At 33.8% G+C, this 18,894-nt stretch overlaps 1 protein-coding gene across 3 annotated transcripts in view; it reads left to right on the plus strand.

Annotated features, from left to right (window-relative positions):
• Positions 1-18,894, plus strand: part of NLK (nemo like kinase) — a 131,027-nt gene that overhangs the window by 68,294 nt on the left and 43,839 nt on the right. For all 3 annotated transcript variants that reach the window (XR_003043914.1, XR_001518064.2, XM_006924989.3), the window contains exons 2-3: positions 5,555-5,684; positions 14,351-14,406. Coding sequence is in view for 1 of the 3 variants with exons in the window: in XM_006924989.3 (XP_006925051.2) it covers positions 5,555-5,684; positions 14,351-14,406 (186 nt within the window). In the remaining 2 variants the exon portion in view is untranslated. The remainder of the gene's footprint in view (positions 1-5,554; positions 5,685-14,350; positions 14,407-18,894) is intronic.

Raw genomic sequence — 18,894 nt, forward strand, 5'->3', positions numbered from 1 at the left:
ATATACTTAAGTATGCATTTCAAGAAAATATGAACATTTTATTTATAACCATAATTCTAAGCCATATTGAAATTTCACCTTTTATTTCAAAAATGACTTTTATTGGTATGTTGGGACAGTTTGATTTTAACTAGCAGCGTATTAGGACTTAAATTTTATGCTAAGTAATTTAATAATTTCATCTGATTACCTTCATGAGCATTCAGTTATACTAATAGTATTTACTTCCTAAGTCAATATTTACTTTATAAATATTTTAATAAATATTGGCTTAACTACTAAAATACTAAATGATAAAACATTCTCTGTGACAATTAAAAACAATTTTTTTTCTCATAATGCGAACTTTGTTTTTAAATTCATTACAATTTTTGACATTGGCAAAGCCATAGTGTTATAAACCTAACATGCAAATAAAACTTTTTTGCTTTCATTTGGTGTTTCTATATTTATAAACATAATGTACAGCAAAAATTGCCATTCTTTAATTTTTAAAAAAGTTCATATTCCTTAATGTTCCTCTTTCTGAACATATATCTTTCAGAAAAACACCAGTGCAATTAAAAGCAAGCACATTTTTGGGTGACATTGTTTTAGTTTTGGTTACCCCTTGTAACCCCTTCTTGCCCAGTGTTAAAATGCAAGAAGGAAATGCAGTTGTGAATTATTTTCTTTTGTGGGCTTTTAAAGAAACCTTTCCTTCATTGCATCTGGTTTTCCTACCCATACAATATTCATAGGTCTGTTTCTAGGAGAGGGCTGTGGCTAGTGGGGCCATGAAAACTTCCTAGATTTGGCAGACTAGGCTGTGTCATGTTCACCCTCTAACCTGAGAAAAATCCCCATTGAAAAGATAGTGTGGCAGTTTTCCTGCATGCAGGTCAGACTCTTCACAGAGATATTTGACAGTGACTAAAGAAAAAGAGTCTCTATATCCTCCCAGCATCTGCAGTAAGAACGGAACTAATTAATTTGTGGTCTAAAGAACAAAAAATATTTCCAAGACAACAATTAGCATAAAATTATTTTCACCTATATTTTAATTTAACCGGCGATTATTGGTTGAGGAATTGTGGAGGTCTTAAAAGTTAGATCTTATTCTCTTATAGTAAGTGTTTGAAAATAAATATGGCAGCCTGATACTTATGGCTTACCAGTTCCTTATTCCTCCTCTGTTATCAGCACCCCAGATGTCTCACCACAGACCAGAATATCTGGTAGTACCTCACCTGCTGGGATCATTGCTATTTATATTTATTTAATCACAGAGTTAAAGGATCCTTAAGTTCATATTTAACTCTTTCAGTAGAATGTAGATGTTTTCTTCTTTTTAGCAGTGGTGTTAGGATATGAGAAAAAGAATGAACTATTTTACTGCTTTGGTTTAGCTATTGTATAAGGCCTTTTTTCTTTGTAATATCTAATTAACAAATTTGGGGATCATTTTATAAGTATCTTTTTAAAAAGGAAAAGAATCTTTTTCATATATATAGAGCTAACTCAGCAAATACCAAATTTGGATAAACATTAAAAAAATCAGAAAACCCCAACTGATAGAACAAATTAAATACACACACACACCACACCACCCTCCACATATATATAAAATAATTTTTTTTTATGTGTTTTTAGGTGGAAGCAGGGAAGCCTACAAGGTTTTTTCTCCCAAATAGTATGCAGCTCTCTAAATTATGTCATAGTGCACACAAACTATAGGCCGTTAAAATTCTTTTAGACCAGAGAGACATAAAAATAAATTCATTTTCTAACGTATAGTGTCCTTGAACATATAACAAGGACTAAGGACTAAGGTACAAATAAGGTACATTTTCTAGACTTATTTGTTGTCAAGAATTTTGCCTCATAGTTGGCTATTGTTTTCTTAAGCAGATTTAATATAAATACAAGTAAAAATAACTTTTAAGGAAATGAATTTCTAAAGGAATGTGAAAGCAATAATCTAAATATTTAGAGTCTAGGAGGTTCTGTTATTGAGATGTGTACTGTATTGGTACAGTTGACATAGTAATTATATAGCAAAAATATAAAAGATTGCTGATTATAAGTTTATGTGAATAGAATTAGAAGAACCTGATTTCTTAATCCAAGTTGAAGCATTTTAAGTTACTTATTTCCTTTGATCAGAGACATAAACTTTAAAACTGCTAAAGCATGGAGAAAAGATTCTTCATATAAAATGAAGGAGCATATAATTTCTTGGAGATTCTTGCTAATACTAATTTAAAGATGTTGTAACATTCTAGTGCCTGGGAAAGTGTCCCTATAAATTTTACCCTTGTTTCATTCCAACTCTTCTGCTTATCAGTGATTTAAGCAAATTCGTGGCAATGGTCACAGTTTCCTGAGATTAAGAAAACTCTACAACAAAACAGCCATACCAGCTCCAAAAAGCTTCCTGTTTTGGTATTGTACGCTGTTGACTGACTCTGTTTCTTTCCGAAAAATGGCTTTTGGATTCTTCTGGCAAAGAGTTGAACTTGTATTCTAAGTGCAGAGAAGAATTGATGCACTCTGGACAGATGTAAGAAAGAATTCTTTCTTAACAACCCTTAAAACTTTATTTTTAATATAGCGTTTGCAGAATCAAATGTTAATTTAATACTTAGAAAGTAAGTTATGTTAGTATAACTTGAACGCTCATGAAGATAATCAGATAAAATGACAGATATACTGTTTTATTTAGGGCATCCAATATTTAGTAGAGAAGGTAACTGACCAGTAAGGGAATTATAGGTGGAAAGATGGCTCCTTTTTTCTGAAATGAGGAATGTTGCCCTAAATGTTATTTCATTATCTCTACAGCTGGAGCTTCATTAGCAAGTGTATTGGAATAAACAGGGTATTGCAGCAGCAGAGAAACTAAGCACAGCAAGCCTTTCGGTAACAAAGAAAATAAAAGAATTCCTGTGTAACAGGCTTCCACTCTTATCTGTGTTCTGTGGTACTGTTTGTGCTGAACTAAAGCATCTGTTACCTCAAGTTAAGAGAGAACAAACTCAACATGGCGTGAAATTACTGCACAGCCATTCACATTCATTAGAGTTATATTGTTACCAGCCATAGGCATGACTGACTTTTGCACAAATAATAAAATAAAATGCTGCTTTGTGAATTTTTACCTTAAAATATTACAGGGCACAGTACTAACCTCGAGCCAAAGTAGGTTTATCTTAGAGCAGCTTTCCTCACCACAGTAGAGTAATGACTGTTAAGTTAGGAAGGAATATTGCTGTATGAGGCCTTTGGAAAGGGCATTGTGGTAAATCAATTTACTCATTTTTAAAACTAATATTTATTGTGCAGGTATTAAAATTATTAAAGTACCATTTGGTAGTCATCATACTAATAGTTGATTTAGGCAAAAAATCATAAATGGATGCCAAAGATAGTGGGTCAAAGTTTGATGAGGAAAAGAATATTCACGTAGTTGCAAAGGGATAAAATAGAAACTTTGCAGGGGAAAAAAAAAAATGACAAACCTCATCCAATTGATCAAAGTGAGCACCGGTAATGAGGAAAATTGACATAATGTGCCTCCTAAACTGATGCACTGAGAAGATATCACTTCTGTGTTATTTTTGTTAAAAATGCACAACCTAATCTAATCATGAGAAAACACCAGAGAACCCTAAATTAAGGAATAGTCTACAAAATAACTGGCCCATACTCATCAAAAATACCACTGTCGTGAAAGACAAAGAAATGCCAAGTAACTGTCATAGATTAAAGAAGACTCATGAAACATTGACATCTAAATGCAACATGTGATCCGAAATTTTCCTTCTTTGCTATTTCATTGACATTTCTCTCTTACAGTTTCCAGTACAGAAGTCGTGTATTGAAACAACAAAAACATATATATCTTCTGAATTAAATATTATAATTCGGTTTCCTTCCTATTTTATTTTTCTAGTTTATATGGATTTTAAACAGTGGTGTGGATTTTGGTTGGTATTTTTTAAACAACAGTTAAGAATATTAGGTCTTTTGGCCTAGTCGAATTACATTTCAAGCTATTGAAGAGTTAAAAATAATACTTAATTGTTTTACCAAATATTCAATCAGTGGAAGAAAGAAGAGTTCTCATGCTGTTTAAAAGTACTAGAATGCATCATTTAAAAGTTTCACAAGTATTTAGGGAAGGAAATAGTGATCATTAAGATGAATTTATAAAGAAGTCATGGTATTCATAAAGAAACTTGATATGGTTTTTAGACCTGTAGGTAACAAATGCTTTACTTTTAGGAAGGCAAATTGATGAATGTCTTATATCCTCGAGCACAAGATGGAGAAATTGAGTAATTGTAGTTAATTAAATAAGTAACTAATTCAATAACCATACCAAAGATTAATGATTGGATGCCAGTCGTCGATGGTTTCTAGTGTTGTTATCTGTTGCAGAGATCTATTCTTGATTCTGTTCTAAACTTTAGTAACTTGGATAAAGGCATTTATGACATACCTAACAGATTTTTTAAATGACACAAATCTGAAAGAGATAGCCAAAACATTGGATGACTGAAACAAGAACTGAAAGATCATGGTAACTGGGAAAGATAGGTGGGAATCTAGCAAAATAAATCTGACAGGAATAAATTATACAGAGACAACCATTCATAGATGATGTGTGGAAGGAAAGAAAACTTTATGTTAATTTATGGAAAATGAGTTTGTCAAATGGCCAATTGGCCATATTTACCAGATTTATCTATTTTGTTTTTTTCTAACTGTTTGATTTAATATGTATCAATTTGGTCCAGTCATAAAAATGGAAACCACACTAATATTTCAAACATAGGAGAAGCACAAGGAATTGATTATACAGGTTAGAAGGCCAAAAGAGTTTTTAAAAGGGAGACACTGAACTATTAAAGAGATAGTTAATTACAAGAGACAGCTGTCACACCAAGAGCTGAGAAACAGAAGGGACGAAATTATAACCTAGAAGTTATACCTATAAGCTGACACGCAGTCTTCTGAGGAGGAGACACTGTTCAACTACTGATAGACTGAAATCTTTATTACTAAAAGCTATTGATTTGTATAAGAAACTAATATATTTAATTTGTGTTCTCTATGTTGAACTAAATGTGATAACATCTGAGTGGATATCTCTACTATCTTGAATATGGTTCTGAAAATAAAGCATAAAACTAATTTGACCTCAATCATCTTAAAGTTCTATACTCCCCACTCCTACATGCGCCATTTTTAAAATGACTTTGCCATTAATAGTCCTCCTACCTCAGATGTATTGCTGAGTAACTTCTCAGAAAGAGTAGTTTTCATAGAAAAATAGAGATTTAAAAAAAAAAAAAAAGCATGGCAAATATGTGGGCTAAACATTCCTTTTGACTATAGGTGTGTACTTTTTAAATCTTTCTCACTGACGCCTTAAGCATTCATTATTAAGTGGATTTATTACTGAGTTTTTAAGATAAAGTTTTGTTATGCTCTGAAACATTAAAGAACAAGTTTTGGAATTGATTTCTCTGTTTGTTTTTTTCTCTCCCCCTAAATATTGCTTCTTTAGGTCAGTAACAGATCCAAGAGATGGAAAGAGAGTAGCACTCAAAAAGATGCCCAACGTCTTCCAGAATCTGGTCTCTTGCAAAAGGGTCTTCCGGGAATTGAAGATGTTGTGTTTCTTTAAACATGATAATGTAAGTGAAATTGGCATTTGGGATAAACTGTTTCCTAAGCATGCTTAATTGTATCAGTAAAGAGCAAAAAAAGTTAAAAAGGGGACACACAAGTTATTAATGGGTTTGGAAATCTGCATTTTTGCACATAGTGAGCAAGTTTAAGTGAATTTTAAGATTTATTGATTGACAGATAAATATTAATTGATATAAGGCAAATGTTAATATTTAGCTGAGGAACAATACTAATATTCAACATAAAAATAGAGAGTGTAATATGTAGTCTAGGTGATTTAAGTGAAAATAATGGGCCCTTGATTTTAAATGTTTTATTTTTATCTTTTAATGTTTCTAATCAGAGATTAAGTTAAAGATGTGGAAAAATAGATTCTCCTCTTAAAAAACAGTATAGCTCTTAAAGTAACATAGGTTAGCTTTTTTATGGCTATGTTTAGAGTTATCAAGACTCATGGGCGAATAGAATCATTGTGGTTTGAGAGATAGCTTCACCTCAACTAATCCTGAATTTAAAGTTTGGTATGTGTAAAATTTATGTGGGGAATGTTAGCATTGGACTCAGTTTTCAGTTTCATGTGAAAAGAAAAACTGCCTCACATTCTGCATTTGGTACTCAATTTATGGTATTTTAATTGCTGGAGTAAAAACTTTATCAAAAAAATGTTAATTTCTTGTGAGTCTCATTGCTTGTTTGCACAGTAACCTTTAGAACTTTGGCCAAAGTGTGTTTCTCTCAGAGAGAAATTCGTATAAGTTTGAAGTATTTGGTAAAACTAGGAATATTAAACTTATGTTTACTTAAAGCTCCTTGGTTTGACATAGTTCATTTTAATGATTACTCCTCTTGCAATCCATTTTCCTTAAACTTGGAAAAAAAGTTATCTCTGTCTTTCAGTTGATTGGAACTGCCTAACAATGTTTGTTTCAATAACTTTGAAAATACCATTCAAGTTTATGACTGGTTCCTCAAATTTTGAAAGTGATTTCAAATGATATCTAGTGCTTGCTTAGTTATTTTTTTCTCGAATTTGCCTGAGTACACCCTAGCATCAAATAGTACAAACCCAATGTACATTGTCAGAGACTCAAATAAAGGTATCCGTGGTGAAGAAATATTTTGAAGATAGCATAGGAAATTTGCTTACTAAGAGTTTCAAATGGTTTATTATATTCAGACCTATCTTGGCTTCTTTTATAAAAGAATGATGATATATTAGGCTATTATCTGTATACATTGGTATCTTTTCTCATGACTCATTCCTATAGAGCAGGGGTCCCCCCCGCCGCCACCACCCCACCCCCTAGCCCAGGCCGTGGACTTGTACCAGTCCATGACCTTTTAGGAACTGGGCTGCACAACAGGAGTTGAGCAGCAAGCGAGCAAGCGAGAAGCTTCATCTGTATTTGCAGCCATTCCCCAGACTAGCATCACCACCTCAGCTCCACCTCAGATCCTCAGGCATTAGATTTCATAGGAACACTCGTCCCTGGTGCCAAAAAGTTTGGGGGCCGCTGCTATAGCGTAATTAATTAAGTCACAAAGCTAGTATCAGAGTAAGTAGTGCAAGAGAAGAAACACACTGAATTCTTGAAAATCACAGCTTTTGAAACACAACACCGGACTAGCATCACCGCCTCAGCTCCACCTCAGATCCTCAGGCATTAGATTTCATAGGAACACTGGTCCCTGGTGCCAAAAAGTTTGGGGGCCGCTGCTATAGCGTAATTAATTAAGTCACAAAGCTAGTATCAGAGTAAGTAGTGCAAGAGAAGAAACACACTGAATTCTTGAAAATCACAGCTTTTGAAACACAACAACTGTTTGGAGCTCCTAAGCTCTATCATAAGAGAATGCTTGTGACTTCTTTGGTTTAAAAGTGAGGCAGTTAGTTGAAGATGACATGGCACCACCACTGTATACACAATGAATTTATGCTGTGCTCTGAGATCTATCTTCAAAAGCATCTCAGGGCCAGCACATGTGGTATGTGTGGAATGCCAATCTAAGAGGCAACCGATATTTGACGTAGTTAAGGCAACAAATGTTTGTTAATTATGTACCGTGTACAGAGTACAGGGCTAGGTCATGTAGAGGGTACAAAAAAAGTTTAAAACATGTTCGTTTCTTGAGGGAAGTAGACTAGATATTTAACATGTTACTGTGTGTCAGGAAGTGTGCTAGATGCTTTTATATACATTAATTCATTTAATCATTAAAATCTTGTCAGATAGGGCTTGTTATTTTTACTTTACAGAAGAGTAAACCAAAGCTTAGAGTTAAGTAACTTGCCCAGGGTCAAAGTGGCACAAGATTGGAGTCTAAATCTGTCTTGCTTCAGAGTCCATATTCATTAACTCTATAAACTTTTATTGTACACATCCTATATCCCTAAACTACATTAGCTTCTAGGGGTTTCTACCTCCAAAGAGTTTAGTAATGTGATAAATACTATGATAACAGTGCTGTGGGAAGAGTGCCTGCATGGTTAAACATTAATCCAGGACAGTTTGTGTTCTCTGTGTAGCAAAAAGCTGGGAAACCAAACCTAGAAGTGTATTAGAATCACCAGGTAAACCTTAAAAAGTGTAGATTCATGGGTCTCATCCCAGACATACTAAATTGGATAAACCTAAACATTCCGGACATACTGGAATCTCTGGGGTTGAGACCCAGGTAGCTATATTTTTTTAAGTTTCTCAGATGAATGTTGCCAGAAAACTACCATAAAATTAAGGAAAAGAGAGAAATTGTTATGGACTTAGAAGCTCAAAGAATATTTTAAAATGGAGAAGGTAAACCTTAAAATGATTCTTTTGAGATTCAGATTTGATTGAATAGAAGAAAGGAATGTCACGATACAAATGACATTTAGAAAGATTAACCTGGCTGATGTAGGAAGGTCAGATTTCGATTCGGATGATTTTTTATATGTCAGAGAATAGTTTCAGAGCCCTGGGAGGCTTCGGGTTTTCTTTTGAACATAACCTACCAAGTCACTGTATCAGATTCATTGATTTCAGGTGATCTGACTGATTGAGATACACACATTTTTTCCCCCCTAAAGAACAGGTTGTTTATCATCTTAAAAGATAGATTCACCTTGATGTAACTTCAGGGAAATAGAAATGGGTTTAACTTTCCAAAGATGGATGTCGTTTAGGCTTATCACTAGTGTCTAGCCGGAATCTGAGCTATTATAAAATCTGGAAAAATATTCTTTACCTACCTTTGTGCATGTGTGTACCCACACATAATTGTCATATTATCAACATGGATAAGGAAAGATTCAGTGTTTTCAATCTTATACTCCTTTGAGAATCTAATGAAAGCTATGAACCTTCTTGGAAAAAATGCGCATACACAGAATTTTTATTTCACTTTAGGCTTTCACTAGTCCTCTAAAGCTCATTCCGAGCCCCCTTATGGCCCACTGATTCCTGCTAAGAGCCCCTCTGATACAAGTCTTGGGCTTTTTCTTGTCCTTGGGCAATAGCATTAAGCACACAGTAGGCAGTCTATTTGGAAAGTGAGTAAATGAATGAAAGTGATAGAAAAAGAGAAATCTCAGTGAACTTTTTCCTGAAGTTGCTTTTTCCCAGTCTTTTAATGCTGGACTGCTCTAGAGAGGAGTAGAGGCAGCAGTGAGGAGTTAGTGGAGCCAAAGAAGGATCATTCATTTTCCTTTGTATAGTCTGACCTAACTGAAAGCCTCTTTGGGTTCATAAGTAGGATAAAGAATCATATCAGTATGGGACCAATAGGACCCTTCTCAATGCAAACATACTGTTTAGCTGTAAACATTATTATGCTGATGCTTCTGCTGCTAAGGAATGTGAAAAGGCAAAGGATTTTGTAGATTAGGTTACTTTTGAGTAAATTTGGTTTTGTGTACTCTGTGCCTAAAATTTATGGTATTGGGCAGATTCTTGATACATTTAAAATAATACAGCCTTTCACGTTCATGGATTAGAAAGCTCATTGTTATTAATAGGCATGTTCTCTCAGGTTGAACTGGATATTCAATGTAATCCCAGCCAAAATCCCAGCAGGGTTTTGTTTATGTGTGTGTATAGAAATTGAGAAACATTCTAAAGTTTATGGAAATGGAAAAGACCTAAAATACTCAAGACAATTTCAAAGAAGTTGAACAATGTTGAAGATTCACACTTCCAGGTATTGAGACATATGAAGCCACAGTAATCAAGGCAGCACCAGGATAGACAAATAGATTAATTGAGTAGAATAGGGAGTCTGTAAACTGACATACGCATATATGTTCACCTGATTTACAAAAGAGGTGCCATTACCGCAGTCCATTGGGGGAAATAGATGGCCACTTCAGTAATCAGAAATTATATGAAAAACAGGATATTCATATGAAAAACCTCTATTTCACAACATATCCATAAATTAATTCAGAATGGATCATAGACTTAATGTGAAAGGTAAGATAATAAAGCTTCTATAATAAGACATTGGAAAATACCTTCATGACTTTGAGATAAGCAAATATTTCTTAGCTGGACAAGGAAAGTATTGACCATTTTTTAAAAACAGATTGTTAAACTGGACACCATTAACATTAAGAATTAACGCTCATCAAAAGTTAAAAGAATGAAAAGACGATCAAAGACAGGTATCCAAAAAAAAATTTTCAACATATACAATATAATAGAACAATTTTAAAAATAAATATTTAGTGTTTTAGAAAGTTCATTAGAAATAAATATTTTACTTGACATTTTTCAGACTGTAAATTCTGTATCTAAACATATATGTTATAAAGAGCTTCTGACAAATAGAGAATTTTTGCTCATAAGAAAAAAAGACAAGAATTTCACAAAAAAATCTATAACCAAATGGCTAGTAAGCATATGACAAAGTGCTCAAAGTCTTTAGTCATCAGAGAAATTTAAATTAAAACTACAATAATATATTACTGTATATCCATCAAAATGGTTGAAATCAAAAAGACTGACAATACCCAGTGCTGGCAAGGATATGAATCAACTGAAATGCTATCATTGCTGGTGAGAGTGCAGATTTGTAAAAACACTTAGAAAAACTGGTGATTTCTTCTAAAACTAAATATACACCTACCCAATGACCCAGTAGTTCTACTCCTTGCCATACTCAGGACAAACAATTGCATATATCCACCAAAAGGCCTATACATGAATATTCATAGAAGCTTTATTCATAATACCTAGAAATTGGAAACACCCAGATGTTATCTGATATCCTGGATAAATACATTATGTCTTATTCCATTCATATAATGGTATACTACACATCAATAAAAAGGATGAACCACTTAAACTATATGTTCAATGTCATCCCAACCAGGAATTTCATAGGCATAACAGTAAGTGAAAGAAGCCATATAAAAAGACTGGACTCTTCATAATTTGATTTGTTAAAGTTGAAGGACAGGAAAAACAAATCTGTGATGATGGAAATGAGATTAGTGGTAACCTCTGAGCAGGGAGGGGTTTTGACTGGGAAGGGATGTTGAAATGCTCAATTTCTTGATCTAGATTTTAATCATGGAGTAAAAATTTAACATATATACTTTGTAAAAATTAATAGAATTATACACTTAGGATTTGTGTACTTTATGTTACAACTGTGTTAAAAAAATAATCATAAAAACATAATTTCTGCCTTAAAAGAACTTAAATTCTACTGGGGATGTGAGAGAATGGGAAGGGAGTAGCTCCTTTGCTAAATATGGGATTTAACTCAATTCTATAAACAGTTAAATTTCTAGTCTCTATATTAGGAATTGAGGTTATTCACAGCAGTTGTTTTATTGATAAAGGACTGACTAAAAAAAAAACTAAGTCATTTACTCATCATGTAACCAATTTATAATGAATCTTCTAACATCACAGAGGTTAAAATTCTAAAAAGCAGCTACCATAAAGAGCTTTTGTCTATTTCATAGAAGATTTGAGAAATGTGCTGAGACACTGTTTGGTAATGACCATTATTTAAGCTTTAGTTCATTTTTTTAATTAGCTGTGTGTGTGTGTGTGTGTGTGTGTGTGTGTGTGTGTGTCTGTATTTGAGATCCTTTGAAGAATTGGTGGTATTTTGGAGTACATTGATTTTTTTTACATACAAGTCAAAGTCTTTACAGGCATCCTCCTATATTTACATCACAAGGCTAATCTAACACACTTTATTCCCACAAATAATAGTAGAGTTATATATAGAAGGATTTGGGCTTTTTAAATAGGGAGTCAAACATGAAGTTTGGAGTTTGAAACTCTGATACTATTCCTTCTCAGTTATTCACTTCGGAGATTCCTGGATCATTTCTACTGGTCTTATTAGCACTTTTTCTGCCACCTCAAAACATTTTTGAATGCCATCCTTTGATAACATTTTTAGGTAGAAAGAACAGGAGTTAAAAACAACAGACGTTTAAAAAATTCCAGGCAGAGTTTAAAATATTGCTTCTTTGGAGCTAACAATCACAGCTAAATGCTTTAGTGCAAATGTCTAACCCTGTTTTATATGGCTTTTCTACAAAAAGCCTCATCAAATTTGGAGTAAGAAAGCTTCATTCTTCTCTATCAAGGTTTAAATATATGGTTGTCACTTTCCTCTAGATACCCTCTAATTATAGCAGATAGACTTGAAGTGTAAAATAGCTTTGTCTAATGGACGCTGTCACTCATTGCATTCTGTTTTCCTGCAAGACAGGATATATGTCGTTCAGATACAGAGTTTTGAGTCCGAAAGATGTCAAGTAAAACACTAATTTCTAACTACCTTCCTCAGGCATCAAATATTCATGCTAAAAATTGTTCTATCACATAGTGAGAAATGAATTTACATGAATTTGTGACACTGGCTAATTATAGGGTTTTTTAAAATATAGAAATGAAATAATTTATCTTTTATATGATAAAAATTATTCTTTGAAGAAACTAGAAAATCTGTTATTTCCCATTTGTACCAAGATTCTGAATATAAACACTTTAATTCAGAAAGGAAAGATATATGTCCTTTATAAAACATCCAAACTATTTTAAAACCTTTAACTGGTTTTAAAGTAAGTGAAGGCTTTTTCATTACAGGAAGTTTTAGTTTAATTTAAAATTTTAAAGTGACAAATGCTTAGCTGAAAAAAGAGTAACTTTTAAAATGAACAAGATTTCTTCCCCATGTAAATGCAAAGGGAAAAGAAAAGGGGATGGCGGAGAAATCTTTGGGTTAAAACTTAAAAGACATAAATCAGCCATACTGTGTAAGTCTTCTTTAGCTCCCAACTTTGACTAACAAACTTAAAAAAGGAAGAGAGGAGGGAGGAAAAGAGGAAAGAAGGAAGGAAACTGGAAATTGGAGCACTGGATATTCGATGGTATTAAAAAACATTAAATTTTTCATTTTACAATTATTTTAAAGTTTTTATTTTTTAGAGATACTTACTCATGTATGGCTGAAATAAATCTAGTATTTGCTTCAAAATTATATAGGGACCGTGAAGGGTATAGATGAAGCAAGAATGGCCATGTATAGATAACTACTAAGGCCAGATGTTGAGTACATGTGTATTCTTTATGTATTCTTTTATGTTCGAAATTCTCTATAATAAAATTTTTTTTTTCTTAATAGACTAAGCTAAAGATCAAAAAATTTGAACTTGTACCACTGCACAATTTATTTCTTGTTAAATAACTTCTTCTATATCCTTTGAGTCTGGTATTTCTTGTTAGCAAGATATGTTCAGATTCTTAGGTGTGACATCATAGATGAGACTTGAAGGAGTAGCTAGACAGCTGGTAGGGGAAATAGGCTTATTCATTCTGTTTCAATGGCAGAAGTGATATTGGTAGTATGTTACTTTTATAAAGAACTTGAATTTCAGATGCCTTAAAGTCTTTTTTTCCTCCACCCTAGGGACTTCTTTTTTTATACTTGGGATAAAATTCAAAATGCTTAACATAATTTAAAGAACTTTTGTGTGATATATCACCTGCCTTTCTCTTCTATTTTTTTCCCACCCACTAGGTTCCGTAAGCACTGGCATTTCTGTTTCTAGAATCTTCCTGGTTCTTTCTTGCCTCAGTGCCTACTCATTGCCTGACCAACTCCTCCTATTCAGCCTTCCACTCTTAGAGTAGTGTGACTTCAGGGAAGCGTTTTCTCCCCATTCCTCTTTACTTTTTCCCTTCATAATAATAAATATCATAATTATATATTTGTGTTACTATTTGTTTAATGTCTAATTTGTTTAACCCGAGAGCTTGCCACAGTGCTTTCCAGATAGAATGCATTTAGTAAACATTTTTTGAACAGAGGAATAAAAGAATGAATGGTAGATGTGGCTCTTCATACTCTGAGAGCAGCACCAATTGTTAAAAAAAAATAGGGCATTTTTTTCCAGCACTCTTCTATGCAGGGGTTCTGGTAGCGTGTGGTGTAATCCAGTTGCCTCTCTCATTTGGTTTAGGTAGAATTATTTTTTAGATAGTAAGTTTACAAACTCATCTTAAAGTGTACAACTGTTTCTTGACTGATAAATTTAGTTAACTTTAGTGGGCAGTCGTAACTAAACCTTAAATCATTAAAGTGTTAATAGTATTTACGTGCATATATGTCATGTTGTTTCTTTTTTAGTTCTCTAAATTTGACTTTTTTTTCCCCCTTTTCTCAGGTACTCTCTGCCCTTGACATACTCCAACCTCCACACATTGACTATTTTGAAGAAATGTATCCTAACCAGGGAATATGAAAGAAGGGGACAATTTTTTATTAATTCGTTTATTTAGCACATTTTGGGGGTCATGCTTTGAAGTGTATTAAATCTCATCCTTGCAGAAGTGGTTGAGTACCTGGAACCAGGTAATTTTACCAGGTATTATCAATATATCCTGACATCTGAGCAGATATTTTGCTTGATCCCTACACAGTCTTATGAGATAGGTTATTACCATCTTCATTTTGCAGATAAAACCAGTGAGGCAGCTATGTTGTAGTGGATCTCAGTAAAGTGCTCATGTCACTATATAACAACTGCCTGTCAGTCAAGAGGATACTTCTACCCTTTTTTCTACCACTTGGGGTAAGGTGAAAATTAAAGAGATAATGTAAGTTAAATGTCCCAAGTTCCATGAAATAATGGTGGTGGTGATGGTGTTAGTAATAGCCATGACTTACATAAGATGCAGGGTACAATTCTAAGTTCCGTACACATATGCATTAATTTAATCCCTGTAACATCCATCTGGGGAGGTATTGTGATTATTCTTATTTAACAGAAGGGGAAATTGAGGCACAAAAGATAAAAAACTTGACCAAGATGACAGAACTAGTAAGTGTTGGGATCTAGGTTCAATTCCAGGCAGTCTGACTCTATCGTCTTGATTTCAACTCCTACATATATGGTTGTCTCAGGATAAAGGCTTTAATGCCTGATAATAGCTCCTGGGACTGTGCATGAAAAATATTAGGACATAAGTTAGTCCATCTGACATTCTTGACAAAGCATCACCATTTACCATTCGACACTTGGTAAAGCTTTAAATGGAAGACGAGATCCTAAACATTGAGGTCAGTGAGCTCATGATAGTACAGTTTATCCACTCAAGACTTTTTATTAACACTAGGCCTGTGACTCAGAATGGACACCAGTATAATAGCAAGATACTTTTTCTGATTCAGCAGTGAGATAAACAAAAGTCTCATTCTTACAGAGGTGGTAGGTGATTTCATACTAGGCAATTAATTTCGATAATTTCCTTAGTAACTGGGAACAATTAAGAGAAGGGAAAGAGAATGACTAAGCTGACTAGGGAACTGGGAAATCTTATTAGACAGAATTGCGACTGATCAGCACTGCTGGGATGTTTTTATCTGATAAACCAAAAGCTCTTGAATACAGTAATCCTTGGTGATACTTTAATTCATGAATCCTTTATGAAATTAATTCCTTTGTAAAAGGTTAATTCATTGGAGTTAGGGTGCTCCAACCCTGCACATTCCAAAGAAAGGACTGGCCCTTCACTGACTCCTTGCTGAGAAGAGTTTCTTTGTATACCTGAGGTCTTAGGCTAGGCTGGATGGCCCTTTTTAAAAGAGTACCAAATTAACCTAAAGATAGAAGAATTTTTTCCTCAATTATAAGTCAGTAGTAGCAACTGAGGAGAAAGCATTAATGATTCCTTTTAATTGGTGGTAAGGGAATCCACATACTAGAAGGCATTCCTTTGAGTGTATAATACTATTTCTGCCTTTTTGGAAATAAAGTTGCTGACCAAACCTTGAAATTAGAAGAAATTCTCTTTATTGAATAACAATTTTACTGTATTACAGGCTATGTTGGGGATCCCCAAGATCACCCTCAAGTTCAGTGATTCTCTGAAAGGACTCGACCCAGGAAAGGCATTCCACCACAGTTGCAGTTTGTTACAGCAAAAGGATACAGATTAAAATCAGCAAAGGAAAAGGGTGTATAAAACAGTCCCTGAGAAACCAGACACAAAGTTCAGTTGTCCTCTCCCAGTGGAATTGCATACATAGTGCTTAATTCTCCCAGCAACAATTTATGACAACACAGGCAAGTGTTGTCAACCAAGGAAGCTCATCTGAGCCTTTGAGTCGGGGTTTTTGTTGGAGGTCAGTCAGGGAAGCCCAAGGGACTGACCTTAGCTACTCAGTCTCCAGCCATCCACCTTTCTCCCCACCAGAGGTTGAATTAATACAGCTGGACCAAGGCCCAGGTGAACAAAAATAGATGTGCACCTTCAATCACATTGTTAGCATAAACTGTGTGTTGTGGCCAAAGCACCAGGTACTAAGAGACTCTTAGGAAACAAAATATTGCAAAAGTGCAAATGTTATTTCCCAGGAGCTGGTCAGGGGCCAATCCTAAAGACTTGGAAATATGTAGGGTTTGGGTAACCCACATCTGCTGAATTAAGCCTTTATTGCACATAGGCCTTCTGTGGGCAAAGAATGTTTTCATATAAGATAATTGGTGAACGCGGGTTTATATAATAAATGCCAAATATATTTCAGTTCTCTTCATGAATACTTAACAAATTCATTTTATCCATTTTCTGTCTTATAATTCAAACATGAATTGTTTATGTGAGGTATTAGTTTTGTGTAATTGGGTTTGTCATTCTTTAAAAACCCTGCGTGTTTCTGTAAGCTAGAAGTTCTCAGTTGCTTCTTATTGACCATAATCTAATCGAGTCTGGGAAATCCTTGATTCATTATTATTTCAAATACTTGCACAACAGAGGAAAAGCTAGAATAGTTATGCTTTAAAACCAAGAGTGAATAGGTGATATAGTAGCTGTTGGTAGCTGATTTCAGCCCATTTCATAAACAGAATGTTTATATGAAATGACTCTCCCCAAAATTGTTCATGAATGTTTAAATAAAAGACTTTGCCATAAAATATTTGTGGAACCCTCTGGTGTACCATTTACTTAAAAGTTTCACTTTCTTATTTAATTTTTTACCTTCAGGTTAAAAATTGATACTTGTTGCTTTCACAGTAATTAGCTGGATACAGATGGGAAAATCATTCAAACTAAACCTCAGCGTTCTTGTTTTCTGTTGTATAATTTTTAGCTATATGTAGAATGATGCACAGGGGGGAAAAAAAGTGTTTTCCAGTGGTGATGCCATTTGGAAAACAATGAATCCTTTTAACATAAAAAGGAATTAAACCTATAGCTGCCATAGGATTATAAAGACTTTTTAGGAAGGCATGATTTAGCTTAGAGTACAAGATACTAAAAATTTGTGTTTTTAAAAGGAAACGTAAGAAATGCTTTAGTTATATATGAACTCTGCCTTTGCTGATTCTATCCCAGACAGGAAGTTTTCTGGGTCCTGTGCTTTTTAATACAAATATGTTTATTGTAGCCAAAGCAAAAAATAATTTTTTCTTTTATTTCTCTCTGTAAAATAAGACAACTTAATACCTAAAGCACAAAAACATTGACAATTTAATAGAATCTCAAGTTACTATTTGATTTCAACTTTATGTATTATCCATCTGTCAGCAGCTTCCTCTGTAGTATCTCAGAAATATGGCATAGGTATTACAAGTGTTTTTAGATGATGGGTTTTTTCGGAGGATTGTCGTGTCTTTGCAGATTTCGGAATGGGTAATATTTTGAGTTTTAAATATATGATCATAGACTTGTGCTTTGAAGAAACTTTTTGAGGTCTATTTGGAGCTCTCGTTTTAGGTAAATTCTAAATATATTGCTGTGCATCTAATGCATGTTTTAATAATTAGTTGATAAATAATTCAGTTCATAGAGTCAAAAATTTATATGTCATATTTCAGTTGTAAAGGGAAATAAATAATCTTCCATTATACATACAGTACCACATTATCACACTTTTTTCTAAGACCAGAAAATTGGGATATTATATTGCATGTGTAACTTTTAGTAGGTAAACATTCTCCCCCACCCCACTCCAGGTAAACATTTTAAACCAGATGTCTTTTAAACTAATTGAATATTTAATTTTAGAAATGCCTAGATCTGTGAACATTTTGATGTAATCAAGTATACAATAAACATATCAGCATGTAGTATCATGCAGTTAATCATATGTCTTTCTCTGAAACTGTAATAAAATAATCATATTAGTGCCCTCCAAAAATTTAGCTAGGGTTTTGAAAGACCAAGCCTCTTTACATAATTCTTTAAGTAACTTTTAAAAAGACAAAAGTCTAGATTTAACTGTTTGCAAATCTACCTACAAGGTGCAACAGATTTAGCAGGTATGGTAGGAGCAATAAACTACCACAACCTCTATCATCTAGCTTTTGTGTCTTCATATTTTTTAAATCAAGTATGTCAACCTAGAAAATATGTTCTTTAATAGAAATTAAAGATTATGTATTTTTCTGAGCTGAACTTTTAGCTTGTTAAAAGATTGTATTATTCATTTTATACTTTGAGTTTCTTCTATTTGGACATCTGTATGAAAACAATTTGGCACTTAATTACTTTGAGCCTACTGAAATTTAATCCAAAAGAAATCAGCTCTAATTGTTTGATTGGAAAACATTATCATACTTCAGTCTGGCAGGCTACCTAGAACATTACAGAATGGCTAGCCACATTGGAAGAGAAGCAGTTGAAATCAGAAGAGGACTCGATGTACTCTGAGAAAGGGGAGAGGTGAGATCCAAAGACAAAATGTTGAGATGAAAGCAAAGAGCAG

The sequence above is a fragment of the Pteropus alecto genome, unplaced genomic scaffold (genome assembly GCF_000325575.1).
Source record: "Pteropus alecto unplaced genomic scaffold, ASM32557v1 scaffold98, whole genome shotgun sequence".
Taxonomy (NCBI): Eukaryota; Metazoa; Chordata; class Mammalia; order Chiroptera; family Pteropodidae; genus Pteropus; species Pteropus alecto.